This window comes from Rattus norvegicus, chromosome 6, assembly GCF_021556685.1.
Source record: "Rattus norvegicus strain SHRSP/BbbUtx chromosome 6, alternate assembly SHRSP_T2T, whole genome shotgun sequence".
Taxonomy (NCBI): Eukaryota; Metazoa; Chordata; class Mammalia; order Rodentia; family Muridae; genus Rattus; species Rattus norvegicus.
Genome location: NC_141539.1, coordinates 109,297,018 through 109,319,314, shown reverse-complemented (window position 1 = coordinate 109,319,314; position 22,297 = coordinate 109,297,018). Strand labels below are relative to the sequence as shown.

The 22,297-nt window shown below is 45.4% G+C and overlaps 1 protein-coding gene across 9 annotated transcripts in view; it reads left to right on the top strand.

Annotated features, from left to right (window-relative positions):
* The window catches only part of Zfyve1 (zinc finger FYVE-type containing 1), a 49,146-nt gene that overhangs the window by 6,605 nt on the left and 20,244 nt on the right, over positions 1 to 22,297 (top strand). For 7 of the 9 annotated variants that reach the window (NM_001106743.1, NM_001434298.1, XM_087552781.1 and 4 more), the window contains exon 3: positions 17,483 to 17,987. In NM_001106743.1, the coding sequence (NP_001100213.1) occupies positions 17,483 to 17,987 (505 nt within the window). Of the gene's footprint in view, positions 1 to 8,237; positions 8,417 to 11,077; positions 11,368 to 17,482; positions 17,988 to 22,297 lie in introns of those variants that run through there. The other 2 variants (XM_087552782.1, XM_087552783.1) reach the window with 2 other exon arrangements.

Here is a 22,297-nt window from a genome sequence, read left to right as displayed (position 1 = left end):
CGTGGGCAGTTGTGAGCCATCTGATGTGGTTGCTGGGAATCAGTCGCTGGTTCTCTGCAGGAGTGGTCCACTCTCTTAACTCTGAGTTACCTCTCCAGGCCCCTCTTAGGGTTTATGGCAGGGTCTCACCATGGACCTCAGACAACCTCGAACTTGTAACCTTCTTGTCCCAGTGCATACTATGGTCATGCCTGCCCTGTAGTTGTACAGTCCATCTTTCTTTTTCTTTTTTGAGGCAGTTTCTCTGAAACTCTGGCTGTCCTAGAACTTGCTCTGTAGAAATCCGAGATTTGCCGGCCTGTCTCCTGAGTACTGGGATAAAAGGTGTTTGCACCATACCAAGATGGTCCATGCTTCTTAACAAGGGATTAGAAAGAAAGAAAGAAATCTAATGAGATAAATCTCGCTCCACGGAGACGCCTGCCCTTCATCTGTTTTTGTTTTTGTTTGCGAGTGTGGTGTGTGCAGCCGGGTTGCTGAAGGGCCCTGTTTTCCCTTCAGTCATAATTGTTGACCACTTCCTGGGAAGTAACAGTTTGTCAATCCCAGCAACATTAGTTGGGAGGAGTGGATTGGAACAGAATTCGTTCACTTTAGGTGAGTATTTGTTCTCATAGAGTTGTAAGTAAAAACTTAGGTACGGGGATTATCTAGTCCAGTGCTCTAACAGCTGTATGTACAAAGCAACAGCACATGGCTGTGTAACACAAATGTGGATTCTACGTTTATCTAGTTTATGTCTTGGTCTCTCTCTACACAGCATCATGTGCCATGAGAAGCACTAGGGTACCACTGCATTCTACTTTATTTCCCTTTTAATAAGAAGTCTTCAGACAGGCTGGTAGAGTGGGTCAGTGGGTAAAGGTACTTGACACCAGGAGAGGGACAATGTCCTCTGATCTCACATGTTCTGTGGCACATTCGTGTGTTCTCACACACGAATGAAGGAAGAGTTAAAGAAAACGTAGACAGAGTCTGATTGTGTAGTTCATGGTCTCAAAGTTCTTCTTAACCCAGTCGGTCCTTGAACTTCTGATTTTACCTCTGCCTCCCAAGTGCTGGTATTACAGATGCATACCCCACAGCTGGCCCTAAAGTTATTTTTCTGTGTTCTAGTGTTGGCTCATAATAGCTGAAGTTTAAAAAGTCCCCTCCTACTATGGTGTTAGGAATTTTTCTCAGCACCTGCACGAGACGTTTAACCCTAATGATAATCCTGTGTATTAGTTTGATATCGCAGTAACCAGTCATCATGTAGATTACCATCTAATCTCAGATCAGAAGTCTTAAAGTGGGCTGGTAGGCTGTGCTCTTTGTAGAAGCTAGAGAGGAGAACTTGTTTCTTTTGGTTTTGTCTAGCTGTAAGAGTTGAACTGGGTTCCTTGGTTTGTGGCCCTGTCCTTGAACTGCAAAGTGAGCCATGGAACAATTTCCACTTCCGTCCATTTCCATCCAGGTCCACTTCCGTCCAGTTCCGTCATGTTTCAGTCTTTCTGTTTCTGTGTCCCTCTCGATGCTTCTTTGTATGGATCCTTGAGAGTGTATTGATCCTACCAAGACAGTCCAGCATACTATCCCCATTTCAAGCCCTTAACAAGTTGTCCTCGGGGTTGGGGATTTAGCTCAGTGGTAGAACGCTTGCCTAGGAAGCGCAAGGCCCTGGGTTCGGTCCCCAGCTCCGAAAAAAAGAACCAACCAACCAACCAACCAAACAAACAAACAAAAAACCCAAGTTATCCTCAGAGTCCTGTTTGTCACATAAACTGGTGCTTCATAGGTTCCTGGGATCAGGGCTTGGATGTCACTTGGGGGATGGCAGTCTCCAGCCTGCTACATCTTGGGGAGTAAATTGTGTTTAATAGATGAGAACCCCAAAGGTTGATCTGATACAGAATGTCCACAGTGCCGTGATTGAGAAATGGATCTACCAGATAAAGGTTCATTGCAGAACTAGGTTCCAGAGGGGTAAAGCAGTAGGGCAAAGAATTTAACCAAATGCCCTTCTTGGTTCTGATCTCTCAGAAGCGGCCCTGCTGGAGAAGCCCGTCCTCTCTTTCCTGTATTTTGTGGCCTTTTTGGTGAAATGGGCAGACTTCTGGGGTTTCACCCATGGTGTTTTCTAGGCCTCAGTGGGGCTGACTGAGAGGAGCGAGCAGAGTATGTAGAGGCCCATTAGTGCGTTGGCCACGAAGGATGTGCTAACAGTTGTTTATAATGTCCAGCAGTCAGACCATCACCCTTAGCAAATGTCTCAAAGGTTAGGAGAATAAGCTTTCTAGTGGCTAGGGTTCTTACAGGAGGAAGAGGCTACTGTTTTCCTATTTTTGGGGTCTTCAGGAAGTTGAACATCTTTTGTTAATATGTTTAGTTATTGGGGGGAAAAGATGAGAATCAGAAAGAATCATTCTTCATTCTTTTTCTTCCAACATTTAGGCCAGTGATCTCATTTTCTAAGATGTATGTGTTTTTATGAGTTCGTTGCTGTGTGTGTCTGTGGTACCATGTGCATGTCTGGCACACAGAGTTAGAGGTAGCTGACAGTTGTAAGCTGCCACGCGGGCGCTGGCAACCAGACCTGGCTCCTGTGAAAGAGCAGCCACTGCTCTTAGCCTCTGAGCCACTCCCGCTCTCCCTTTAAAAAGACTTTCCTCATCCTAGCCCATTCACCTCTGTGATTACTTTTACCAAGTCCCTGTGAGTGTTCTCTCTGGCAGAGGCATACTACCCAGAACTGTGTCTCATCTTCTTGCTGACTGAGACTTGGGCCAGCCCAGAGACTTGGTCTCCTGAGCTGACTCATGGGGCAGTTGTGGGCTGGGGTGGGGGTGTGGGAGGGGCAGCTAACAGTGTGTGGGTGGGTCAGGCTTTCCTTGAGTCGAAAGCATCCACAGAGTCTGTGACATGGGAGCCCAAGCTGAGTCTCCTGCCCTTCCCTCAACCCAGTCATTGGATACCTCACTGAGGCGGGTCCTTTAAGAAGACCCAACACACTGCTTGGCTGCCTCCCTGTTGACAGTCCCAGAATAGTGCTGCTCAAAATACTGGGACTTGGCTTTTTTTTTTTTTTTTTTTTTTTTTTTTTTTTTTTTAAATTGACCAAAAGAGACCTTAATTTAGGAGGTTTCAAAAATGGAAAAAGATGTTTTCTTCCTGGATGGGAAGTCTTTATCCTGATGGACTGGGCAGGTCTGCCACGTGCCTGTTTTTGTGTCATGGTCCCTGGGCCTGCTTTACTCTGTCCTCTGTCCTAGGTAGCTTCTGGGACCCTGTCTTTCGGTAGCCTTGTTCAAACCCCGAAGGATTCCATTCTAGCCAGTAGGTCATGAGCAAAAGGAATCCTGATTTTCTACATTGTTGAACTTTTCTGTTCTCTCTAATGGCCAGATGGATAGGGAATGAGAGCTGACGTTGGTGCAGCGGGGAGTTACCCGCTGACAAATTGTGGTCAGGATGTGTCTACCTTTTGCCATTAGCTTCTTAGGTGCTATGCCAAGGAAACAACTCTCTGGCGCTGTCAAAATCATAATCAATAATAATCGCCCGAGCGGGGCCTCCCCCAGCCTCCCCCAGCCCAGCCCTTTACTCACAGGAAGTAAAAGCTTCTTTGTTTAATTATGGTGATGGACTGGGCAGACGGAAATGGGATTACTTGGGAAACCCAGCGTTGTGGATGACAAACAAGCTTGAAAGAGCCCCTATTGTGTGTCTTTAGTCTCCTCTCGGTCTTGGGAGTATTCTCAGCTTTTCGTTCATTCTGCGGTTACTAACGCCTGACTCTTAACCTGGGAAACTATTTTGTTTAGTACAGGGCTGTTTAAATTTTGACCTGTATAAACCATCAAAATTACAGTGAGTCAGCTTTTTAAGGAACCCATCTCTATCTGTTCTAAGTTACCTCTACTTTGTGTGAAGTTTCCTTGACACCATCCCTCAGCAGTTTTGAAGTCATCTTTTTTAATTCAAAAGTGCTTGCCTTTTTGAGCCAGGATTAATGTAGAGGGCAAGGTCTCTTGCTGAGTTGACTTTGTGTGTTTTCTCTGGGGATGTGTCTGCTGGCTGTAGCACGCTTGGTCTTTCCTGCAGGCTGTAGCTCTGGTGGCTGGCTGGACTGTGCTGGGGACCTGGCCTGCTTAGAAACCTCGGAGCTCCTAGGAGATTGCTTTTAGTTCTAACTGATCGCTGTGAGAAATTGAAGGAGCTAGTGGGGAGACTATGATGAAGGGAAGGGAAGCTGAGGTTTAAAGGTTGAGGCTGACCTTGAATTCAGTTGGTAGTGAGGATTACCTTAAACTTCTGATCTTCCGACTTCAACCTTAGACCTGGGATAGACAGGTAAGCATCTCCATGCCTGGTTTGTGCAGTGTGGGACTTTACCCAGGGCTCCATCAGTCTGCCAAGTGAGCTATTCCCAATCTCTTTTTGCCTTTCTTTAAAAAAAACAAACAAAACAAAAAACCTTGATTATGTGTGTGTCTGTGTGCATGACAACTGTATGTGTGTAACATGTGTGCCACTGCCTGAGTGTGGAGGTCAGAGGATAACTGCAGAAGTAGATCCTCCTTTTTATATGAGGGTTCCAGGGATTAAACGTAGGTCATCAGACTTGGCAGCAAACGACTTTTCCACTCTGAGCCATCTCACTGGCCACTTTCTTATCCCCCCCCCCTTTTTTTTTAAGATAGATTTTACTGAGTGGTCTGGAATTTGATTTGTAGACCAGGCTGGCCTTGGACTCACAGAGATCCATGCTTCTACCTCCTAAGTGCTAGGATCAAGAGATTGTGCCACCATATCCATCCATCAGTCAAGAAGATGTTTGATTTGAGGGTCAGCATGGCCATGGTTGGAATTTTAGGGTGGAGGTATATGCTACTTATGTATAAGAACCTGACCTCCGGCTTCACATCTTGGGAGGATGACTTGACTTTCTGGTAACTCCTAGACCCCCCACCCTCTACCTGTTTTTGATACTAGATCATTTCTGGTAGATCATTCTAGATACTGGGTACTTGAAAAGAAATAGCTTTGCTCCTTTCCCACACCCACATTTAAGTTAAGTTCCAGCACAGCCTGGAACACCTTGGAAGTTAAGGAATACTCTAGAAATTCTACTTTCTAGTTAAGTTTTGCTATCTGGTGACTGCGTCATCCACATGGCTAAACCGTTCTGTATCCTCTCATAACCTTTTCTTTCAAAGCTTTCAAAGATATCAGTCTCCTGATTTGAAATGGAAGTACTTACTGAGGTGTATGTCTTAACCCCTCTGTGCAAACCCTTTTTGTCTTGTAGCACGGGGATCAAACCCACGGCTGTATGCTTGGCAGGCAAGCGCGCTGCCACTGAGCCACAGCCCTAACCCGACTCCGGTCTTAAAGGAGAACCTCTGTGTGGCGAGTGAGCCTGGGAGGAGGGATGGAGACCACCCCGCTCGGAATGCCCAGTTCTCTTGTTCATCCGAGTTCTTTGGGACCACAGTTCTTTTTGCACAGCGTCTGGTTCTGATGACCGTGGGTGTGGTTAGTAGATCACTGTTTCACCATTATCTCCTTTACTCCGCAGTTTAGATCTGGAATCTTTGGCAGACAGGCAGACAAGCAAACAACTTTCCACCTTCCCTGCTTGCTTCTTTCCTTTCTTGTCTTCCTTTTCTCCCCCTTTCCCCACCCATTTTCTTTTTCATTCTGAATTTAAGAAATGAAATCTCCCAACATTAGGGGAACAGTTGGTGCCACCCAGTACAAATGACGTGAGGGTTGTGTTTCATTCTGGTTGTTCTTGAATTTTTTTCTTCCCTTATATAGAAAGAAAACCGATTGTGTGTGTGCTGTTTATTTACCTGTCTACATGGGTCTCACTCTGTGGCCCTGGCTGACCTGGAACTTGGAGTGTGTGCTCAGCTGGTCTTGAGCTCACAGAGTTCTGTCTGCCTCTGCCTCCTAAGTGTTGGGATCACAGGCATATGCCATCATGCCTGCCTGTAACTTGGAGATGTGGCTCAGCTAGCACAGTGCTTGCCTGCATGCTTGGAGTCCCACCTCTACAGCCCTGCATAAGCCTAGTGTGGGGTTGCATGTTTGTAAACCAGCACTTGGCAGATAGAGGTAAGAGGGTTGGGAGTTCAAGGTCATTCCTGGTCACATGTTGAGACCCTGTCTACAAAACAAAACACAATAAAACACAAAATCCAACTTTATTGAGATGTGTAGTTTTATAAATTGACAAATGTGTGCATCCATGACCAGTAAATAAATACCGTTGCTCCGCCCCTGGGCCCTGGGAGGCAAGTACTCCTACTCCATCATATCTACATCCTCCAGCACTAAGTTATCCAGGCTGCCCTTGGGTTTATGATCTTCCTGCCTCACTCTCCTGAATATTACACCCAGCTTACTGTGCTTTTGAGAGTCATCCATATTTTTTGTACAATTTATAAGGAAATTCATTTTATTGCTGAGTTATATAATTTATTCATTTATCATGATATATACATATATACATATATATACATATATGTGTATGTATACATTTTTTATTTGTAGATAGGGTCTTAGCTTATGATCCTTCTGTATCAGCCTCTTTGAGTGCTAGGGTTTTAGGTGTGGCCCTGGCACTTAGCCTGTCCTGTGTATTTATATTGGATGTTGTGCATCTTTGCATTAGAATGGGAGCATCAAAGATGGCTGCATTAGTTAGTGTTTGCTGCTGTGAAAAAGGCACATTAAGGAAGGAGGGCTGACATAGCTGGACAACATGGCCGCAAGCTTGGGAGGCAGCTAGCCACACTGTAGGGCTGTGGGTGGCTGTGGGTGACGTGGTGGCTTGCAGGTCTCTGTCTGTCTTTCTCCTTCTGTGCTGCTCTGCCTGGATTTGCTTTGATTTGATTTTTACGAGTCCTAGGCATAAGACAGCTTTGGCTACCAAGCTGGATATCTAGGTAGGATGAACAGAGGACCACCATCTGCTCTGCCCCTGATCAATACAAGAACAACACACACAAACAAGGCGTCTCTGCCTATCACCAGGGGATCTCTTTCCCCTTTCTTTTTCTTTCTTTTTTTTTTTTTTTCTCTTCTTTTTTTCTGGAGCTGGGGACTGAACCCAGGGCCTTGCACTTGCTAGGCAAGCGCTCTACCACTGAGCTAAATCCCCAACCCCCCCTTTCTTTTTTAAATCCACTCACATCCCTCTTTCCCTGCTATTCCAGTCCAGAGCTCCAGCCCACTGGATGGTGTCACCCACAGTCAGTTAAGCTTCTCTAGAAATACCTTCACAGATGCATCTAGAGATGTTTCTGCTTGATGGTTCTAGATTGTGAGGTTGACAGTCAAAACAACCATCATAGCATTAGAAATAGTGGAGTAAATCACGTTGCTGCATTCACCTCACAGAGAGAAAATTGAGGCCAATGTAAGTTAAATGATGTTGTTAGGATTGTCCTGTGATGGGTAGTCAGCCTAACGAAGCCCTCCATGCTGGTAGTGCTCTCTTTTCCCCTGTGCTATCGTGTTTGGTTTGTGGGGACAATACATACTGACTTCCTGTTGTGCTAGGCGTGCTGTATTAAGTGGCACAGACCAGACCCCTGCCCCTCATCCAGGAGCTCATAGTAGTTGTGAAGCTGAGAGCTAGGAAGGAAGGATAGACTGCAGGCCAAAACAAAGGGCGGTGGGGTGAGGATTTGAGCAGGACAGGGGTTTCATCAGCTATTTCTGGTGTGCTATTTTTATTCATTCTTATTATTTGTTGATTTTTAATCTGTTTATCTAGTTTGTGGCCTGTTTCTTTGTCTTCTAGTCCGTTACTTTCCCTTCTAAGGTCCCCCGTCACTAGTGCTCATGCTAGTTTTGTTGTAGCTGAATGGAGTTCGTAAGAGGGAAGATCTCTTGGGTAGGTATTTCCAGTCCTCAGGATTGGAAGGCTTTTTTTTTTTTTTTTTTTTTCAGAGCTGGGGACCGAACCCAGGGCCTTGTGTTTGCTAGGCAAGTGCTCTACCACTGAGCTAAATCCCCAACCCCAAGGCTTTTTATTCAGATAATAGGAGAGCTGAACTGGGTGAATTGGGAATATCAAAGAAATTCATCATGGAGCTGACAAGAGCTGTTTTGGAAGGATCTGTGTGAGGCTCATTTCTGTGGCTCTGGTCTAAGCTGCCAGGACAGCAGAGGAACTGTGGGTAGTGCTTGTGAGGCAAGGGTCAGCTGGAGTTATAAGACATGGCAGGGGAATTCCTGACCTTTCCAGTCATGGGACACTTCGGGGACAATGGAGTGGAAGAAAGTGATCTTTGTCCTTACCAAATGTACTCAGTGTTTGTGAGGCCAAACCTGTGACTCCAATCACCTTAAGAAAACATCTGATAGGGAACTGACTATGCTTCTAACAAGGAACTCTACCTCACATGTGAACCCACCCACAGTAAGTACATATTCTGTGAGGATAGTGCACACGCTGCTTCCGAGCCTTCTGTGACGTAGAAGCAGGGTTTCTAGAACTTTCTGGTCATCCCTTATAAGGAATGGAACCTTTGCTGGGACTTCTTTAAGACTAGACCCCTGATACATTTGGCATCGTTTCAGTAAAGTCCTACTTGATTCTTTTATTTTTGTTTATGTACATTGGTGTTTTGTTTGCATGTATGTGTGAGGGCATCAGATCCCCTGCAACTGGAGTTGCAAGCAGTTTTGAACTACTGTGTGGGTGTTGGGAATTGAACCTGCGTCCTCTGAAAGAACAGCCAGTGCTCTTAACCTCTCATCTATCTGCATATTTGAATGGATACAAGTTAGATGGTGAATATAAATCATTGTCTGGTGTTCTTTTTACTTTGGGAGGGTTGGAGCCTCCAGGGCCTCATCATGCTCTACCTCTGAGCTCCTGATGGATTTATTTAGTTTTATGAGCATTGGTGTTTTGCATCTATCTATCTATCTATCTATCTCTCTCTCTCTATCTATCTATCTCTCTATCTATCTCTCTATCTATCTATCTATCTATCTATCTATCTATCTATCTATCTATCTATCTATCTATCTATCTGTGTATGGGCGCCAGGTTGTTTTGGAAGTGGGGTTACATATGGACAGTAGTGAGCTGCGATGTGAGTACTGGGAATTGAATCGCAGTCCTGGAAGAACAGCTAGTGCTTTTAACCACTGAGCCATCTTTTCAGGTCAATGTAAAAAAATATAAGTATTGTTTTTTTATTTGCCAGTGAGTGAATGCCCTATGTGTGTAGGTGCCCATGGGTGCCAAGAGATGTCAGATTCCTTGGAGCTGGAGTTACAGGAGGCTTCGAACTGCCTGACGTGGGTATTGGGACTGGAACACAGGTTCCTTTGGAAGAGCATCAAGTGCTCTTAACTGCTAAGCCAGTGCTCCTGCCCTGTTGTTTGGAATAGTATGAATTTTTTTTTTTTTTTTTTTTTTTTTGGTTTCTCAAGGGAAAAACTCCCTCCCTTTCCACCTCTCCTTCCTCTACAAGAAAAGAAAATGTAATGCTGGGTTTTGTCACTGTTGGTTATTGACGGATAGGTACAAGGTGAACTTGGTACTACAGAAAAACTACTTGTATTTTAGGGTACTGGTCTCAGTTGTAATTAGAGAATCTCTTGGTTTCTTTGGCTCTTTTCCTTTGAACTCAGCCAAAAAAGATAAGAAAGCAAAGTGAACTAGAAACCAACAAATACAAATAATTAAGAGAAACTCAGTGTTGAAAATAACTGCCCACATGACTTAGTTACAACCAGTGGGAAATTATAAAATAATCATTTGTTGGATAGAACTTATCATGAGGTTTCTATTGTGATGGAGTAGGGGAGCTTTGGATAGTGCTTTGTGTTACCTGGGGTGGGACTGACTGATTTGGGGCTACTGACAGTACAAACAGCAAACTTGACCGGGATGTCCGATTGTAGTTGGTGCAGATCTGGTCTGCTTTCGAGGCCCGGACAAGAAGGGCCTCCATGTTGGGCAGCTTCAGAGTGCTTCACGTGCCTTTGTGACTTCTAAGCCTGGCTGGACTGGAACCCCTTTCCTTCTTTCTCAGCTCATTGGTCCTTCCCCATTGCTGCTTTTCCCTGCCCTGGGCTGCTGGGGAAGTCCATGTGTCCATGCTTCCTGAACTCTGATTTCCCAATAGAAAGAAAGAGTGGGGATCATTCATTTTACAAAATGTGCTTGGAATGTTACACAAATTAAGTATTTTAGTAAGTTGGAAAGTGGGAGAGAGAAGTGGGTAAGAGAGGTGCTGTTGAGTTTGTTTCTGAAAGATTGATTTTTAAAAAATTGTGTTTATGTGTCTCTGGCTATATGCATGTGAGTGTAGGTTAGGGGCACTGGGTGCCCTAGAGCTGGGCTACGTTCCTGATTGGGGGTGGGGGGTCCTCTGAAGAGTAGTACATGCTCTTAACTGTTGAGCCATCTCTCCAGCCCCCTTGTTGGGTTCCTTTCAGCTTAATATGTATTGGGTGTCACTTTACTAAGAGTCAGCTGCAGCACCGGTATTTATAATGCTATTTTGTTTTGTTTGAGACAGGGTCTCTTTATGTAGCTCTGGCTGGCCTGGAACTCTCTTTGTAGACCAGACTGGCCACGAACTCAGAGATCTGCCTGCCTGTTCCCTGAGTGCTGGAATTGAAGACGTGTGTCACTGCTGCCTGACAATAATGCATGCACTTTTGTTTGATCAGTCTCTCTCTCTCTCTCTCTCTCTCTCTCTCTCTCTCTCTCTCTCTCTCTCTCGACAAGCCTCACCAGGCTTGGCAGCAAGTTCCTTTACCTACTGAGCCATCTTGCGTGGCTCATTGACCTTCTTTGAGGCAGAGTCTCACTGTGTATGCCCTGGCTGGCCTAGAACTCATGGAGGTCACCTTGACTCTGCCTCCCAAGTGTTGGGATTCAAGACACGGGCCACCACATCTTCTGTTAATTCCTTATTTTGGTTAGTGGGAGAGGAGAGGCGTTTTTGAAGTGTGTGGTGAGATCTTTGATTTTGGGTGGAGCTGGTTAGGTCTGGCCACGCTGCTGAGTTGCTGACGTCTGGGTAACAGGCAAGGGGAGCCTGGTCGCTCTTGCAGCACACTTGGGTGTTTTCCCAGGGGCTGATTCTAAGTAATAATGGCTCCTGTTCTCTCTCCCTCTGTGCCACACACTGGGCTATGCCCTTTGCTATTTATCTTAGAGAGTACTTTATCTGAGGCAGTCCTCTGTGTCCCCACAGGGTTGGGCAGTCAGTTGTTATCTAATGTCCCGAAGGCTTCCTAGTGAAGTAGCTCTTTCAAGGCCCTGCAGTGGCTCAGCTCTGGGTGGAACCTGGGAGCTGCTGACTCGCCTGAGGTCTCAGAGTCCGGGAACCAGGAGGAGCAAAGGTGATGTTGCTCCTGCTTTTGCTTTGTTTCAGGGCCAAGGGCTGTTTTAGACCATCAGAATTGGGTGGGGCGACAAAGGTGGCTCACTTCTGAAATGGGGTGAAGATGGGGTGGATGAGTGTGAGCAAACAGGCTAGAATTGGAGCTGGGCTGTGGCCTTCCAGAGCCTTTTTTCCTTCCCTACAAAAGGGAATCTATCTTTTTTTCTTTCTGAGATGTGGTCTTACCAGGAAGTCATGGCTGACCCAGAGCTCCTCTGCAGCCCTGATCATCCAGCCGCAGCCTCCTGTGCCCTGACCTCTTCCTTGACCTCTGCTTTTCCTAGTTTGAAAACTGGTCTTCCTGCCACCTAAATGAAGGCAACTGAGTCCTTTCTGGCTCGGGAAAAGTTGTCCACAGGTTGTTTATGAGTGTTACCAGGGAGCAAAGTAATGTGAAAGACAGAAGGGTGAGGCCTGCCTTCGTGTTTGCCAAGCAGGTTTTCCTCATCTGTTCATTTAATTAGCCTCTGCTTTCCAGTGGAGGTTAAAATGGTTATGTCCTTACTTTACAGAAGAAAAAAGCTGCTTAGCATATGTTGATTGCTCATAGACCATCAGAAGGCAAACCTAACAAGGCTTTTGAGTTCTTTCTGAGTCTGCTTTCAGGGTCCAGACACGACCCAATAGAAGAGCATACGTGGTTAGTAGGTCTCAGCATACTAAATACCAGATAAGATTCCAGCTGTTAGCTTATATGCATATGTTATCATATATGCATATACACAGAGATGTTGCGCGCGCGCGCGTGTGTGTGTGTGTGTGTGTGTGTGTGTGTGTGTGTGTGTGTGTGTACTTTGCTTGCTTGCTTGCTTTCTGAGATGGATCTTAGTAGCTTTGCTGACCTTGAACTTGAGCTCCTGCTGCCTTGGCTCCTGAGTGTTGAGACTGCAGCTGTGTAAGCACACCTGGCTTATGTATATATTATGCACATCATTTACTGGTAAGGCAGAAACACTTAATTCTGTACCTAAACAACTGCTCTTAAACACTCTAGATACCAGTTGCTCTTTCTGGATTGATGAGGTAGATTTTCAGGGGAGACACTGGAGGCCTAGGCTTTCTTGCCTCAGGACTGTTAGAGCACATAGCACAAGCTGGCTACCCTGACCTTAGCTGACTCCTTACTAGTGGGAATTTATGGGGCTTTTGTTTGTGTCTTGCTGGCCACCTTAGCAACTTGGAACCAGACTGGCTGAATGATCCAGGTCCAAATGGACTCTTCTTTGTCACTTTTTTTTTTTGGGGGGGGGGGTTTGTTTTTTGAGACAGGGAATCTCTATATTGTAGCCCTGGCTGCCCTGAAACTGTAGACCAGGCTGGCCTCAGAGAGATTCACTTGCCTCTCTTTCCCCAGAACTGGGATTAAATGTCCATGCCACTACACCTGGCCACTTAAGTTTTTAACTGGGACTGGAGGGATGGCTCAGTGGTTAAGAGCACTGACTGTTCTTCCAGAGGTCCTGAGTTCAAATTCCCAGCAACCACATGATGACTCACAGCCATCTGTAAGGAGGTCTAATGCCCTCTTCTTGTGTGTTTGAAGATCATTACAGTGTACACACACACACACACACACACACACACACACACACACATTTTTAACTTAATTTTTTGCGAGAGTCTTGCTGTGTAACCCAAGTTTGTCTTGAACTTATAGTCTTCCTGCCTCCAACTCTTCTGTGCTGGGATTATAGATTTGAGCTACCATGCTAGCTAGCTTTTGGATCTCTTGTTTTTTTAGAGCGATCAGGCAGTTCAAGTAGCCTGGCCCCAAGCTGATCAAATGCTGCTGTGTTCAGGTCTGTGGAAAGTCTAAGGGGCAGGGCTGAGAGGGATTCAAGTTTTAGCACTGTGTTGTTCCTGCGTCCTAAATGAGAGAGAGAGAGAGAGAGAGAGAGAGAGAGAGAGAGAGAGAGAGAGATATGCGTGTCTTTATGTGTGCATGTATGTATATGTGAATGCTGGCTCTTGAGAGCGCATGTGAGGAGGAGTCTGAGGAGGTGGTTAGAGGACACCTCTGGTTACCAGGGTGGAGGCAAGTGAGCGAGCCATCAGCCCTACATGTTCTTTCAGTTGTCATGAGGGTTATGAATGTATGAAGTCATAACGGTAAACTTTTAAAATATCACAACTTTATTAAAACGGAACTCAACTTAAAGTTGCCTTTTCAGTGTGAGGATATGGGGCCATGACCATGCAAACAGTCCTGACTACTAGATGTGACCCTCAATCTAGATTGGTCTTTTAGAGGGTGCAGGTCACTGAAAGCCCATGCTCGGTCTGTTCCCCAGCACCACAAATGAATGATGAAAGAGAATTGAGTGCATTTAGTATAATCAAAACCTGCAGCCAGAACACCATCTGATTCCAGAACATTCTATCACCTCAAGCAGAGACCTTGTCCTTTAACAGCCTCTCCCTGTTTCCTCCTCTTCTGGCTGCTGGCAGTCACTAATCTACTTCCTGACTTGTGAAGTGGATTGTCCTGAACATCTGACACAAATGAATCACACAATATCTGGCTGTTCTGTCTGGTTCTTCTCATTCAATCTCATTGTTTAGCATGTGTTGGTACTTAGGTTTCTTTTTTCCTTTTAGCATGTCAAGCAAATACCAATAGTTGTTTAGTTTTGAGTCAGTGTTTCTGTGTTCTGAGTTCTGTGTTCTGAGTCAGGTTTCTTGGCTGTCCTGGAATTGGAGTAACAGACAGTTGTGAGCTGCCATGTGGGTACTGGGAATTGAACCCGGGTCCTTTGGAAGAGCAGCCAGTGTTCTTAACCTTTGAGCCACCTCTACAGCATATTGGTTTATTTTTATGTCATGGGTTTTTGGACATTTTTGTCTAAGTGTTTTTGGTGGCGATGAAATTGTTGAAAATTTCATGTTGGTATTATTGTATTTGTGTAATAAATGTATGTGGGTGTACATGTGCCACAGTGACCTTACAACAGCCACTAGTGACTTTTGAGAAGTTGCCTTCTTTTACTGTGGGTCCGAGGTTAAACTCAGTATATAGGGCTTCTAATGAGCCTTTTTTTTCTTGGTATTTTAAAAACAGGGTTTTTCTGGGTAGCCCTGGCTGTCCTGGAACTCACTGTGTAAACCAGACTGGCTTCAAACTTACCACCTGCCTCTGCTTCCTGAGTGCTGGAGTTAATGGTGTGCACCACTGTGCCTGGCTCCAGTGAGCCATCTTGCCATGCATACATGCATGTATACATACATACATACATACATACATACATACATACATACCATAAAATTTTCAGGTAGACTTGCACTTTTCAGGCTAGTCTGAAACTTTGAATATCTTTTTTTTTTTGTTTTGTTTTTTTTTGTTTTTGTTTTTAAAGATTTATTCATTTATTATATATCAGTACACTGTAGCTGTCTTCAGACACACCAGAAGAGGGCATCAGATCTCATTACAGATGGTTGTGAGCCACCATGTGGTTGCTGGGAATTGAACTCAGGACCTCTGGAAGAGCAGTCAGTACTCTTAACCACTGAGCCATCTCTCCAGCCCAACTTTGAATATCTTAGACCAAGCTGATCTTCAGCAAGTGGTCCTGCTGTCTCAGTCTCTCAAGGAACAAGATTGTAGATGTTTACAACTGTGTCCCCTTTTGGCTTTTATTATTTTCATAGGGAGAATATTTTTATTTTAACATTTGTAGTTATTGTTTGGGGGATGATACGTGTGTGCAAAACTGTCATTTGTCCAGTTCATAAACATATTTAGAGTATTGGGTTGCAAATAAAAATACTTTGTACTACAAAATATCATAAATTCTTTTAATTAGAACTGGAAACACTAAGACAGATGTAATCATGTTAATTTCATGTACTTCTGATTCAGTAAGAGGTTTGTTGTAGGTGGGATTTAGATAAAAGACTAGTGCGAGTCTGAGGAGAATATGCCTTGTAATTACTTTTCCCACTGAAAAAGTAACTGAAATGATTTAGGATACATTTTTCCAGATAGTTCTTCAGATGTGTAATTCCTCCCCAAAGCTCTTCTCAGACCTTTTCTAACCAGTCAAACAAGTCAGTACAGAAACAGCACCTCAACTCTAGGTCCGAGGACATTATTGTGTGTAGTGCGTATGTGCTTTTCAGCCATGGGCAGACATAGTCTCACTGCAGCATTTCCTCCCCCGCTGAAGGTGTGTGAGCAAGGACACAGGGAGAAGACGCAGGCGAAGGTGCTAGCCTCCAGTCCTTCCCAGCCCGAGTGTGATCCCTGGGACCCACACAGTGAAAGGAGAGAACCAACCCCTTCAACAGAAGCACCATGCTTTCCATGATGTGTTAGTGCACTCGTGTACACACACACACACACACACACACACACACACACACAGTGCGTACAGGCAAAGCACCCATACGCATAAAATAATTTTTTTTTTTTTTGGTTCTTTTTTTTCGGAGCTGGGGACCGAATCCAGGGCCTTGCACTTCCTAGGTAAGCGCTCTACCACTGAGCTAAATCCCCAGCCCCTAAAATAATTTTTAAATTAAAAAAAAAAACCTTAAAATTTTAGGTGGTTCACACCTTTAATCCCAACATTCTGGGAGCAGAGGTAGGTGGACCTGTGAGTTTGAGGCAAGACAGGTCCACATAATATGGACCAAGCCAACCAGGTCTATACAGGTAGACCCTGTCTCAAGAAAAAAACATTTTTGGCCAAATCAGCAGTGGGTAAGGCATTTGCTGTACAAGTATGAGGATGTTTGAATACTTAGAAGCCGTGTACAGTAGTGTGCACGTCATCCCCGTGCTGCTGTGGGGAGATGGAAGGAGGCAGGGACCAGAGACCCACTGGAAGCCTCCAGGCTGGTGAGCCTGCTGTAAGCCGAGATGAACAGGGAGACCTCATCTCAACCATGGCGTGGCAAAGACTGACACCTGAGGTGGCTCTCTGACTCGCTCCATGGTATGCCATGGCGGATACACACGCACGTTCAGCACACACACCCCAGAAAGTTTTACAGAATCAGGTCAGAGTAAGGCACATGTGAGAAATGTCTTAAAGGTGAAGATAATAGTTGTAAATGGCAGTAGTGGTCGGGCAGAGGCTCAGCCTCCTTCAAGGCTAAATGATAGCCGTTGTGGGACATGCCGAGTCTGCGCATTCATTCACCAGTCGACCGACCGGTGTTGGGCTGCCTTGGCTTCGGCTGGTATGGCTAATGCTGCTGTTTGTATTCATATATGGAGAGGTTCTGTGTGCTCAGTTGCTAGATGTAAACCTACACATAGAATTTCTGAGTCATGGGGGTCTTGCATGTCACCTTTTCTTTATTGCATTTTTTTATTTTATACGTGGGTGTTTTGGCTGTGTACCGAGTGCCTGTCTGCTGCCCATGGAGGCCAGAGAGGGTTTTTAGAGCCTCTGAAAGCAGTTATGGGCTGCTCTAAGCTGCTGTGTGGATCCTGAGAACTGAACTCAGGTCCTATAAAAGCCAGTGCTCTCAGTCACTGAGCCAATCCTCTAGTCCATCTTCCATTGTCTTCGCAACTTTGTAGCACATGGTCTTAAGCTATTAATTTACTTCTTTTTAGAAACGATTGGCTAACCCAATGATTAACATGTTTTCTTTTAAGAACTTTACAGATTGAGCTCTTTATTAAAGTTTTGTTTCTCAGTTGTTGATTCTGTGTGTGTGTGTGTGTGTGTGTGTGTGTGTGTGTGTGTGTGTGTACGAGAATGCAGGTGCCTGTGGAAACCAGAAGAGGGCATTTGATCTCCTAGGACTAGTGTCACAGCAAGTTAGCCTTTCAGTGCGGGTTCTGGGAACCAAATTCAGGTTCTCACTAAGAGCAGCCAGAACTTTAAATCATCAAACTGCTTCATGCCCCAGTTTTAGCTTTCATGACTACCAAGTTCTCCCCCGACTGAAGCTTCAGAGGGTTCCGCAAACCATTTGCTAATGAGCAGCTCTTGTCTTGAGACTTCCTTTTCCTTCCATTTTGATGAGTCAGAAAAGGTCTTGTTCCCGGGAAACAGTTGTGTTTCTTACAGGCATTAGTTTTCCAGCTTCTATATTTTATTGTCTTCCTTTTTTTGAAGGTAACAAATGAAGAGGACTTTATTAGGAAATTGGACTGTAAGCCTGACCAGCATCTCAAGGTGGTTTCCATTTTTGGAAATACTGGTGATGGAAAGTCCCATACCCTCAACCACACTTTCTTCCATGGCCGAGAAGTCTTCAAAACGTCCCCTGCTCAGGAGTCCTGCACTGTGGGAGTGTGGGCAGCCCATGACCCAGTCCATAAGGTAGCAGTGATAGACACAGAAGGGCTCTTGGGGGCCACCGTGAATCTGAGCCAGAGGACACGGCTGCTGCTAAAGGTCCTGGCCATCTCAGACTTGGTCATCTATCGAACTCATGCAGACCGGCTGCACAATGACCTCTTCAAATTCCTTGGGGATGCCTCGGAAGCTTACCTGAAGCACTTTACCAAGGAACTCAAGGCTACCACTGCACGCTGTGGCCTGGATGTCCCCTTATCCACTCTGGGCCCTGCAGTCATTATTTTCCACGAGACTGTGCACACTCAGCTTCTGGGTTCTGGTGAGTAGACAGCGGTGTGTCACAGACTGGCTTTTTAATGCATAGGAGGTGGCCTCTGGGAGGCAGTATGGTGATGGTAATGCCCAGAAAAAACTTGGACCCGGGCAAGACTCAAGAAAATGTTCAAGAAGGCTGGAATAATCAACCAGTACAGTAGACTAAGGGTCCTGGGAGATTGGGATGAGGTCTGTTTCCCTGGGATGCTGATGGTGAGAGCTTCAGAGAGGGCTCAAGAGAGACTAGAAGAGCTAGGCAGAGTGATATATACCTATAATTTGAATACTCGAGAAGCTGAGGCAGGGGGATTGTGAATTTGAGGCTAACCTGGGCTACATAGTGAGACTGGTGGCACATTGAAACAGAAGAAAGGCAAGTATAATGGTGCATGCCTGTAGGCCTAGCATTCAAGAAGTAGAGGCCATCCTTACCTACATTATGTCAGGGCTACCATAGGCTACATGAAACTCTTGACTCCAAAACAAAAAAAACAAAAAAAAACCAAAAAAACAAAAACAAAAAAAAAAAAATCCAGAAAGCAAGGGTGGGGATTTAGCTCAGTGGTAGAGTGCTTGCCTAGCAAGCGCAAGGCCCTGGGTTCGGTCCCCAGCTCCAAAAAGAAAGAAAAAAGAAAAAAAAAAAAAAAGAAGAGAGCTAACATACAAGGCACTGATATAAGCTTGTGAATATGTTGAATGAATTCTTGCCAGGAGTTCCGTAGAGGGAGAAAAGTTGGACTATAAAGTGGTAGCTGGCGGCTCATGTGGAATTGCTAAGAACTTCCCTTTTAAAATATTTAAATAGTTGAGATAATGGTGTACTGATGAGAATGACTCTTTAGAGAAGGGGTAAATGTAAGAAAGAAACCAGACGCCTCGAATGCTAGAGGCCCTGGTTAAATCCTAAACAGTGCAAATGGCACATGTGGCAGTGCACACCTGTAACCCCACACTTGAGAGGCAGACCCAGAAAAATTGCTGTAAGTCTGAGGCCATCTTGGTCTACACAGTGAGACCCTCTCTCAAAATAAACATGAAAAATTAAAACAAAACAAAACCAGAAACAGCTGGAGTGGTTCTCAGGTGGAGGAGTCGGCATGACTTACGTCTGTGTGTGAGAGAGGGAATGGAACCTATGGAGGTGTGAGTGGGGAGTGCATCTGCAAACTATCCTGCTGTTTCTGCTTCTTTGAGAAATTTAGAGCAGGGTTATCAGGTGCAACAATATAGTTCTTAGATGTGGGGTAGTGACCTGGTCCTGAGCAGTTCTACTGTTCATGTCTGTCCATTCAGTCAAGAAAGGACTTGTTGTGTGCTAGGCAGAGAGGAATAGAGCTAAAGCCTATACCCTTGGTCTACTTGCACAGACCGTCCAGTACTCTGTTCTGTAGCTTGTGTAGGCCCTGAAGCTGCGGGAATAGAGAGGCGGGACCACACATCTAGGAAAGAGGAAGCGATGCCTGCAAGCTGAGCCTTGGCTAGGCAGAGGAGCGGGAAAGCATGTGCTGGGGGAGCAAATCCCTGGCAGTTTCCCAGGAGCAGCTATATGCAGGGAACTGCAGTGTCAGCCCTTGGGATGCATTCTTTGTCTTTCCAGAAGGCTCTCTGGAATAAAAGCTTCAGTTATAATTTAGATACCGTGGCTTGTGATATTCCTGGTTGCTTTCTGTTACATCAAAATATAATAGAAGCCAAGGGGGGAAAAACAATCCAGTAGCTGGATATGAGCATGTGCACATCCTGACACTCAGGAAGCTGAAGCAGGAGGATTGAATGTTTGAGACCAGCCTGACACATTGAGACCCTGTCTCAGAAATTAAAAAATAAAATGAAATTTAATCTAAACTCAAAGGTGTTTGTTTCACCCCTGCCAATGTGTCTGGCCATTTGTTATTTCCCCTGACCCTATCTCTCCTCACTCTGTGTTGTGCTTGCCCATGTGTATGTGTGAATGTGTGTGTGTGTGCATGTTTATAGGTATGTATAAACAGTGTGTGCGTGCATCTGTATGTGTGTGTGTCTGTAAATATATTTTGCATATGCACATGTGGATACACACACACTGCTCCCTACTACTGACTGTACCATGTTTTCTGTGTTCTCACTTCGGGATATGCTGTCTGTCTGGACCTCTGTGCCCCAGCTACCTTATCTGGGCCAAACCTTTCCTGACCTCCTATGCCGTGGTCCTTTCTGCACCCTAGTGCTGATACTCTCTCCGAATCTGGAATCATCTTGTGTGTGCTTACTTGTTTTTGGTGTTTTCCATGGAAATGGAAGTGATATGAAGGCAGAAGCATTGCCTCCCTTGCTCACTGCTCCCGTCTGTCTTAAAGGGCCAGGCGGATGTCTGGTGCACAGAGGTGTTGAAGGGCTAGTAGAGAGCGGAGACAGCACAGCATAGCTAGTGTGTGCTCGGGGAGTTGGAGACACTTGAGGGTCAGACCATGGGTGGCCTTGGGTCAGTTCTCTGAGGGAGACCTATATCCCCTGTCAGGTCTGTATTTCAAAGCATCCCCCTTGCCCAGCCCTGCATTCTGGGTCTCTACAGCCTTAGGGGCCAGGTTTTTTTTGTTTTTTTTTTTTTGTTTTTTTTTTTTTTTCTGGAGCTGGGGACCAAACCCAGGGCCTTGTGCTTGCTAGGCAAGCACTCTACCACTGAGATAAATCCCCAACCCCTAGGGGCCAGGTTTAATTACCAGTTTAGGCTTTGAAATAGCCAGGCCCTAGAAGTCATCCTTTTGCTTTGTGCTATGTAGGCCGCTGTGTGTAGCAGCCTCAGATGACAGGTCAGAGGACTCCTTGCTGTCTGTAACCAAGGAGGCCCTTGCAGAACTGAGGCTGGAACACCAGCTTCCAATTCTGATATCTGGAGCCTTTCCTGGAGCAACAGGGCTTCTTAAAGCCTTACGATAGAGCAATACGGGCTGGAGAGATGGCTCAGTGGTTAAGAACACTGACTGCTCTTCCAGAGGTCCTGAGTTCAATTCTCAGTAACCACATGGTGGCTCACAACCATCCGTAATGAGATCTGATGTCCTCTTCTGGTGGTCTGAAGACACCAACAGCAACAGTGTACCCACATATATAAAATAAATCTTTAAAAAACAAACAAACAAGATGGAGCGAGGCAGCAGGGTAGGAGGAGTGCCAGCATGTGGGCAAATGGGGCGTTGCATTTTTCTTGCCTCACAGCTGTTCAGCTGCCGATTTCTGTTTGATCTTTTTGCTGTTTTTCTGGAGTGCTGGTGGGAGTTTAATAAGAAATGATCGACAGGTTGAGTATTCCTTACCCAAAATGCTTGGGACTAGAAGTAGGATTGGAGGCTTCAGATTTGGAATATTCGCCAAGGTCTGAGAAAGGAGCATCTTGAATCTGCAAGTGTGAAAGCTAAGCGCTCTCCTGGCTAGGTTCAGAAGTCAACTTGACAGTCCAGGGTTGTTAGAGGGAGTCACAGCTGGGGAACTGGCTTGAACAGACTGGTTTGTGGGCATTTTCTTGATTTATTTTTATGTGTATGGATTTTTTCATGCATAAATCTACATACCGTATGTATAAACCAGCAGTGTCTGCGGGACCCAGAAGAGGGGTCAGATGCTCTTGGAACTGGAGTTACAGGGTGTTGTTAGCCAAACGTGTGAATGCTGGGATTTGAACCTGGGTCCTCCAGAATAGCAGTCAATGTTGCCTTACCACAGAGTTTTACCACAAGCCATCTCTCTAGCCCCTATTTTCTTTCTTTACCCCCTTGCCCCCAAAAAGTGTGTGGTTGTTTTGCCTACATGTAAACGTATCTACCACATGCATGTTAATACAGAGGGTGTCAGATTCCCTGGGACTTTGAGTTACAAACCATTGTGAGCTGCCATGTGGGTGCTGGGAATTGAGCCTGTGTCTTTTGGAAGAGCAGCTAGTGATCTTAACCACCGGTCCATCTTTCCAGCTCCAAACCTTGTCTTCTTGATTGCTAATTGATGTGTAGAGTCTAGCCCACTGCAGGCAGGGCCATCCCTAGGTAGGTGGGCCCTGGCTGTGTAAGAAAGTAAACTTTGCCACCCCCCACACCCCAAATTGCTTTTGGTCAACAACAGAAATCAAACCAGGACATTGTTGAAATCATTTCTGACTTGGGAGATTTATTTAGGGATGCCCTGGCTGGATTATGTTATGTAGATGAGCAGAATGAAGTCTTTGGAGAGCATCGATTGCAAGCTCAGGAAAGACATGCAGAGACATTGGGAGGAAGGGAAGGGCCGGGTCAGGATCCTGGGCTGCTGTGGGAGAAGGCAGGGACGAATGCCTCCCGCTATTTC